An 8,671-nucleotide genomic window follows, 5' to 3' on the forward strand; every position below is an offset into this window, starting at 1 on the left:
CATGCAAGGTGATATGATCACATCTTAATATTTAAATCTTTATTTTCTCTTAATCTAGATGCATGGTCGATCTAGCTACGATCGAGATCAGATCTCGATCGGATTGCATGTTGGATCGAAAAAATTTTTGAATTCTATTGCATCCTGTTCTAATCGATCGGACGTGTAGTCTTTCCTTCACTAATCGCCTATGCCACAACATTGAAGAACTCTCATTCACAATACCATATTTTATTCTGATATTGACATTCAAAATAAGTAAAGATTGTGCAAAACAAGAATCCAAATTCATTTTATACAATCCATTAAACAATGTTCCAGTACCAACCAAAATAATTTTTTTTATTAATTTAAAACTTGAATTTATAAAAGTAAATACAAAACCTTCTAAATTAAGTTTTGATAAAGAAATTAAATTTCTAGATACTGAAGGAATATTAAAGATATCATGTAGATCTAATTAAAATCTGATGCCTGTAATAAGTCTGTAGGTTCCAACTGAAATAACCTTAGACTTCATTTGGTTTCTCATAAAGATCCACCTCTCTCTATCATTTAACTTTCAATTTGAAAAAAAAATCTCTGCAGTGAATTAGAAATATGAATTACACCACTCGAATCAATCCACTAGGTATTAGAAAAAACATTAATAAAATTGATTTTGAAACAAATAAGTGATAAGAGAATATCCTTCTTTTTGAATAATTTTCTTCTTTTCTCATAATCCTTCTTGATATGTCCCTTTTTGTTATAGAAGAAATATTTCAATTTATGAGAATTTTTCTTTGATAGATTACTAGATCTTTTATTTCTTTTATTCACCTTTTTTTTTTAGGATGCTCTTGTGAAACCATGTGAACAGCTGGGATCCCTTTCTATTTCAATCTCTCTTCCTCTTGCACACATTGGGAGATGAGTTCATTCATTGACCATGATTCCTTATGAGCCTTGTAGTAAATCTTAAATTAGGTAAATTGGGATAGAAGAGAATTGAGAACAAATTGGACAAGAAAATTTTTGGATACTGTTATACTCAAGTCATTCAATTTTTCAGCTATATCAGATATTTTCATAATGTGTTCTTGCACTTAAAAAAATTTATCATATTTCATAGAGGTTAACTTATTCATAAAGGTACCAGCTAAGGCTTTACTTAATTTGGTAAATTACTGTTCTATAGAGAAAAAGTATTCAGAGGTCAATTCACTATCAGGAATAGATCTCCTAATATCTTTCGCTATGAAACTCTTAATAATCATAAGAGACAATTTATTAGAATGCTCTCATTTTTCATAATTTTTTTATGATCAGAAGAACTAGTGGGGGTAAGTGGATCAGACTGAGACTTATGAAGGGCCAAATCTAAGTCTAGGCATCTTAAGACAATGAGAAGTTACTCGTGCCAATCAGGATAATTAGATTCATTCAGTATGAGAATAATAGATAGATGTGATGAGAGTGAAATAGGGGTCATAGATGTAAATAACAAAACATACTCATAATTACGATTATGATGCAGATTCTATAACACAATTCTACTAATAGTACTTATTATATAACTATAAAATACATTTGGATAAGAATCATAGCATATAACAAGCATCACAACTAATTTAATCATAATTTTAAACATAATAAACAATGCCAAAATATAAACTACATAATTTTCATAACCAATAATAATATGAAATATATAAGTAATTAGAACAATAATTATCGAATGGATACATAATTTATGTTTAAACTATGAACCATCATATTAATTGTACTTTCAGTGGTTTAACTAACTTTGATTATAAGAATCCAACATTATTTCCAACTTCTATCTTCATGCAATTCAAATTAGTCAATGTATTTTTATTAATTTTATATCTAATTATAGTCACCTTTGGGTCAACTGTAATATATATACCTTTATGTAATTTCAAATCTATAATAAGAGAGAAAATCATTAGCTCTCAATGATTCAGCTTTCCAAGATCCATAGCATATTTCGGATCCTTTGGGGCTACGCGAAAATCACTTGAACATTGTAATAATGAGTGAAATTACTAAATAAATAATATTTAAATTATTTAAATATTTTATCGTTATGAGGAATGAAACCAAGATGTTCTTTAAGCTATTACGAGTCCAATGGTTCAAAATCACTAAAATCGGATAAAAAATGAGTAAGTTACAGTGATTTTATCAACAACCTTAATAATGGAGTACTAAACCGTAAATCTTAGACAGAAGGGGCTTTTCTGTAAAGTAGTTAGTTAAAATAAAGCTTAACAAAACAAAGTAATAGGTATCTATGTGTAATAAACTGTTCATAAGGGGTTTATTTGCAAAACAATTTAAATAAACTCATATTAACGGGTTCGGGTCTGATCCGAAACCTTAATGGATCAAAACCTGAAACCCGATAACCATAATGGTTTTGGATCCTAACGGGTTCGAATATGGATCCTTTAGGATCCAAAACCCGTATCCCTTTCTTCCACCCTTGATTGCGAGAAACCCTTGATGGGGTCTCTTTTCCGCACCGCCGCCGTCGGGGAGCCATAGCTCCCTTCCCCGTCGCAGCATACGGCCGCTGTCGCTGGCATGGCAGCGGTCGTGGCCGCAGCCCTGTTCGTCGGACGGCGTGGGTGGGTCTCTGCGACTGACCCAAAATATTTTCTTTATTATTTTCAAGAAATTAAGAAAATCATAATTTAATTTTTTGAATCTTAATTAATTTTGAAAAATATAAAACTTTGATTTTAATTCTCTGGGAATAAGCCAAAACTTATTGGAAAAGTTTTTACATGAATGCAAAGCATGTGACCGAGGCTTTGATATTACATGTTAGATAATTTTAATTTTTATTATATTTAGATCATACTTCTATATTGATGTAAAAAATTAAATCATAAATAAATCAAATCTTACACCATCGTTCATACAATGCAACAATCACGTAGCCTATAGACATTTGGTCTTCTCACATGGGGCATCTGGTCTTCTCTTTCCTCATCCTTTTTCTTAACGTGGACGATCGATAGAAATCGTTCATACCCTTCTGAAAATTGAAAAAAAAGACAAGACATCTCTATTTATACATACACTTGTCTTGTCCCATTAAAAGACTAACTTTTAATTAAAATCAAACTTCTAGTCCAAATCTTATTAGGAATAGATCTCTTTAATTAATTAATTTTATCGTAATTAATTTAGTACATGTGACTGACTTAAAACGTTAAATCTGACTAAGTGATAATTAGACCACACATTAGGATTCAAATCCAACATGGTTCATTACATCATTTCAATGTTACATTTAATTCTTTTCAAGATTTATTTTAATTTAATGTTTGTTTGGGACCTCATTTATCTTCTTCTCTCTTTTTTTTTTTTTTTTTGTGCATGTGTTGATTTGTTTTTGAATAGATATTGTATTTAATTCTGTTTGGATGAAATTCTAAATTTGTATATTACTGATGCATTTCTTTTATTTTGTTAGATTTTTGTTTGAATTGATGATTTTATGGACTTGGCTTATAATTCTATTTTTCTTTTTCCACTTTAAAGGTTTATCATGGCTCGATTATCAATTCAGCCTTTTTTTACTTTCTTCTACTTTATAAGTAATTTTTAAATTTGGAGATGAAAATCTAGATTTTTCTCTTTTTTCTCGCAATATAAATTTAAATCCAAACCTTGAACTTACTATAATTTGTAACACTACTACAATTTTTTAAAAAATAAAAAAAGAAAAAAAAATATACCACCCCTTTTGATTGAGTTATATGTTAATATATATCTAAATAGAAGCTTAGCTTATGCAAAATTTTCTATATGCACGTAGATGCTGGCACCAATAACATTCATATTAATATGCTTAGCTATTATTAAAATTTATTGCTTAATATATATAAAAAAAAATTGTGAAACTTTTTATATATTATTATTTGTTACATTGCAAGAATAGTCAAAAAAAAATGAGAAAAAAAAAATGCACCTCCCACATCATACTTGGCTGGTATTAATGACAAATTTTTACATGAAAGTTGTTGCGTAAAATTCTCTATTCGTCGTCTGGCTGTTAATGTTTAGCTATTGAAATTTTTTATTTATTATAAATTAAAATATAATTATATTATATTTTAAAAATAATTTAAAAAAGAGAAAAAATTATACCCCACATATCATACATGATTGATGTAATTGACATTAGTATTAATAATGAAAGATTTTTACCAAAGATTCAGTTTGTGCAGTTTTTCACCTCACCGTGTAAACATTAATATTAATGATGCAAATGACAGAAATTACCACTTGACCATCTTAAAAGTTCTTTGCTTAAGGTGCAATAGAAATTTAAAATCTGCTTTTTGTTATGATTTATTATATTAACATATTTCAATTCATGAGTAGCTATAGCAAGAAAAAAATACCTGTACACAGCGCACAAAGATATGCGAGTTCGATTAGAGGTTGGCAGCACCATTCCAACAACCTTATATAGGAATTCAAAATAAAAAGCGCGCCAAATCAATTCGTCAACTAAAGGCCTAGTTATGGTCGTTACGTCAATAAAAAATGCATAACTACCACCGTTACGTGGACTAAAGTTCACAAGCCATATAAACGTCAAAATCATTGCTCCACCAACGGGCTACATAAAATCTAACTCATGACGCTTGCACAATTCTATCATGCTCGTAGCTGCCTGCATCACATCAAGAATTAGTGCATCCAACATAGTCATTGGCGTTACACCAAACATCTAACAACAAATGTGTGGGTTGGTGCACAAAATGTGGTTATGGTAAAAATCACAACAGAGGAATCAAACCACGGGTGCATATAAAAACAGCATGCGTAAGTAAAAGATTTTATATGTACAGAAAAATTATATATATATATATATATATATATATATATATATATATATATATATATATATATATATATATATATATATATATTGGTAAATCAAAAAAAAAATATTACACCATTCTGCTATAAATATATCTATGAGAATTAAAAAATATATATATATTCAAAAAACAATATTACACCATTCTACTACAAATATACCAGTGAGAATCAAAAGAACAACATTCAAAATTTGAGATGGTAGATCAACCATAAAACACCATAACATGGCTCTGTATGATCTGCTACATGAGATATTTTATTTTATTTTCCAAGTTCTCCACAGATATTCCCAGACTCAAACGTAGCAAAAGTTGTAATAGCAAGGTCACATAGAAATCATGTGCTAACTTATTCATTTCCACGAAACAATTACAGAAAGAAACTATAGTTCTACAGTATGAAGTGGAAATGGGAATTAAATGAGTTCATCTAATAAGAAGCCTTCAATCACTTTAAAAGTGAACATCAGGAAACAAAATAATTATCATCTGCGATACAATTCTTGCAACAACGTGCAAGAATTATATAACAGATGATAATTATTTTGTATCACATCTAGCTATCAAAAGAAGTAAAACAATTGATCAAAAATAATACACTGAAGCAGAGACAGCAAAGCAAATTCGAGACTAACAACTATTGTGATTGCTTTTTCGCAAGAAGCCAGCAACATAACATATTTAGCAAGCATCAGGTAAACTAGACCGAGCTACTTCCTACATAACATAGCATATAAATAGAGCCATACATTATTACTGTACAGATTCTAGGAAAGAAGGAAAAGATCGCGAGCAGAAGATAAACTAGTACAGACCTCAACTCTACAGATTAGTAGTCTGCAAATGATTCCATAAAAAGGAGCAAAGGAACCATCAAATGATTGAAAGCCATATCCCAGAGAACTGAACCATGGTGCTAAACAATCTAGAAACCATTCATCTCTAACAGGTAAGTGCGCCGCTTCACCAATGCCTTTGCTGCTGCCTTAAAAGGTCCATCAAAGGCCCCAGAAACAAATGCCTCCGCCTCCTTCCTGCTGCTAGTGCTGCAGCTGCTGCCCTCTCCAGCAGGCTTGATTGCCACTAGTGTAGCACCCTGCATTCCCATTCCCTCAGGGAGCTCCAGGTATGGAGCATACCTCAGTTTCATGTTGGACGCTGGCACTTGAGTCCTACATGATGATGCAGATGCTGCCAATGGCTTTTCTCTGAACTCCTTCAGCTGCTCCATCCCCATGCTTAGCGTCCCTTGCCCATCAGCATCTGTCAAAACCAAGCTCCTCAGCGTCGGGTGATCCTTGATTATCTGACGAAGAAGGTAATGCCTTGTCGATGCAGCAATCAAAGAGCTGATGGTCCAAACAACACGCAATTTTAGCCCTCCATTTGTATAGAATGACTCAGGAATACTCCCATTGTCTTCCACCGACTGCTCCTGATTGGAGGAAGCTGGTTTCCGGTCCATCTGGGTGCCCCCCAATATGACACAGTTCTGGAGTGTGCTTCCAAACTCTGCCCTCCATTTCAAAAGGACCCCATCTTCTGTTCCAACATCACCAGCAGGGAGTTCAATCCTAAGATTGCGAATGTGGGTGAAGTTCTTCAGGACTTGAGCAGGTGAGTGGTGGGATAGTTGGGGGAGGAGGGGTTTGTTCCCACTGCTGGTGTTCTGAAGGTGGTGGAAGGGTTTGAGAACAGTCAAGAACATGAGCTTAAGGAGGTGGGACAGGAGGTTTCGGGGTTTCGGGGAAGATAGGTTTAAGGCCTCATCTAGATCACCATCAACGGTAACAACACGGTCGATCTTAACATAGACATCATGGACAAGGGGGACAAGGGAATTGAAGCGCTTCGAGACAGCTGAAGCGCGGCCAAGTGACCGGACATCGGCTAGCTTGTTAAAGATGAGGAGCACCAGAGGGTCGGGTATCCAATCAAAATGATCTTCATTAAGGGATGGGTCAGCATGAATTCGGGTTTTTGACTGCATTTTCTGGAATTTTGCTTTCTTTGATCAACTTCAATAAGATCAGATTATGACTCCCTTCTTTTCCATTTCAGATGTAAAAGCTTTGAACAACAGAAAAGGATTTTTATCAGTAAATAGGAGCAAATTCTGCCATCGAGAAGCTGAAACGCCCAAAACCTATCGGATTCAAAGATCTGAAACAATTAAAGAGAAGGAAATGAAGATGATTATAGAAAAACTCCATGCTCATAAGCATGATAGTTAGAAAACAAAAGAGCTATTTTCTTTTAAAAAATTTGAGGTGATAAACCCTTCTGAATTGGACCTACTAAACTTTCCACGAGAGAAACCGAAATCCAAAAGCCTGAAAATTACTTCAAAAAAATTATAATCTTCAAAACCCTAGAGTAAGAGACCTGAGCGTTTTAATCCAGCGTTTCAAATCAAAATCTTTAAAAATTACATTAAAAACAAAAGTTTACAACCTTCGAAACACTAGATTTTGGAAACTTATAGAACCAATTTTATCCCAAAAATTAACAAAAATCATCACCAACATCTACACCAACTCGCAATATATAACCGGTAAAAGAACCAAATGATCATCCACAAAGTGGACGGAATTACCGAAAAAAGACGTGCATTTCACACTCAAAATCCAATCTTTCGCAACGAATCCATTCCCATCCGACGAGAAAACCACTTCCCGGCCTGCATCTCTCTCCCGGCTGCGATCCACTCGAGTCGAAGACAAGGATTTCGCTTCCGACCCAAAGCGGCCAGCCGATCGCCGAGAATCCCTGGCAGAAAGCAGCGAATTGAGAAGGGAATTAGGGTTTTGGAGAGGAAAAATATGAGGAGAGATTAAGGTTTCATGGGTCGATCTCGATCTCGGATTCCCTCAAACGGGGAGAATTTTTGGGGAGGACTTGATTCGTCTCGGGACGCGGATTTAGATATGAACCAACCCTAGGCGTTGTTAGCGGCGCCGTTGGCTTCCGTTACAACATGTGGGGTAGTGTCAGGGAAAGGTCCGCCGACGCCGTTTAGTTAGCAGCTTCGCAGTTGGGAACTACCTTGAAGAGTGTGATCCGCAAAAATGAACTCGCCCAACAATGTGACCCAACTAAAAATTAGAAAAAACAAACTATGTTACCCAGCCATCAATCCCATTAAAACAGCCATATGAATCTCAAAATATTAAAAAAAAAAAAAAAATGAAGAGAACTTCCAACTCTTCTTCCATAAACTCTTGATCAGAGTTGGAGCCCAACTCTTCCTTCTTCACATCTATTTTAAAGGATCGAGTCCCTTGTGAAATCTCCTACCATCAGCTGTCCGATCCTCAACGAAGTTCACGAATTTGACCATCGATTTATCAAGTCTTATCATAGATAGTTCTTCTATCACCGCAACCAATCATCGCTAGAAAAATAAGATAAGATAAGATACTTTTGACCTTTTGAATATCTTCTCCCAATCCTCCCTAGCCCACAAAGCATGAATTTCGATCGTTGAACTGTTGGATTTTATCAAAATGAGTAGTCAAATTGATCCCCTATTTCTGCTTTGATTTATGCCTATTTTTCTTAATTTTTCAATGGCAGTCATCATCATCGATTGCCGACCTATGGTCCTCCATCTTTGCCGCCGCAACCTGTATCCTTAGCCACTCCACTGTCAGGGAAAAACTCCCTTATTCTGAGAAACAAAAGGAATGGTTCCACTAAGAGAGAAAGAAGGAAAAAAAAAAAAAAAAGAGAAGAAAAAGAAAAGAAGAGATAGAGAGATT

At 34.1% G+C, this 8,671-nt stretch overlaps 1 protein-coding gene across 2 annotated transcripts; it reads right to left on the reverse strand.

Moving 5' to 3' along the window:
* Positions 1-5,533: 5,533 nt before the first annotated feature.
* Positions 5,534-7,835, reverse strand: LOC105034184 (F-box protein At4g18380). Of its 2 annotated transcripts, none has more exons than XM_010909239.4 (2): positions 7,507-7,835; positions 5,534-6,980 (listed from the first exon to the last, which is right to left on the reverse strand). In XM_010909239.4, exon 2 carries the CDS (start codon positions 6,898-6,900, stop codon positions 5,836-5,838), a length of 1,065 nt encoding a protein of 354 aa, XP_010907541.1. In that variant the 5' UTR covers positions 6,901-6,980; positions 7,507-7,835; the 3' UTR covers positions 5,534-5,835. The 2 variants fall into 2 exon arrangements, with proteins under 2 accessions (XP_010907541.1, XP_010907539.1); XM_010909237.4 differs by having other exon boundaries at positions 5,534-7,073.
* Between the last annotated feature and the right edge of the window lie 836 nt (positions 7,836-8,671).

Source organism: Elaeis guineensis, chromosome 14, assembly GCF_000442705.2.
Source record: "Elaeis guineensis isolate ETL-2024a chromosome 14, EG11, whole genome shotgun sequence".
NCBI lineage: Eukaryota > Viridiplantae > Streptophyta > Magnoliopsida > Arecales > Arecaceae > Elaeis > Elaeis guineensis.

Excerpts from the sequence above, each read along its gene's own strand:
- LOC105034184 (XM_010909239.4), bottom strand. The coding sequence starts at position 6,900 with ATGCAGTCAAAAACCCGAATTCATGCTGACCCATCCCTTAATGAAGAT.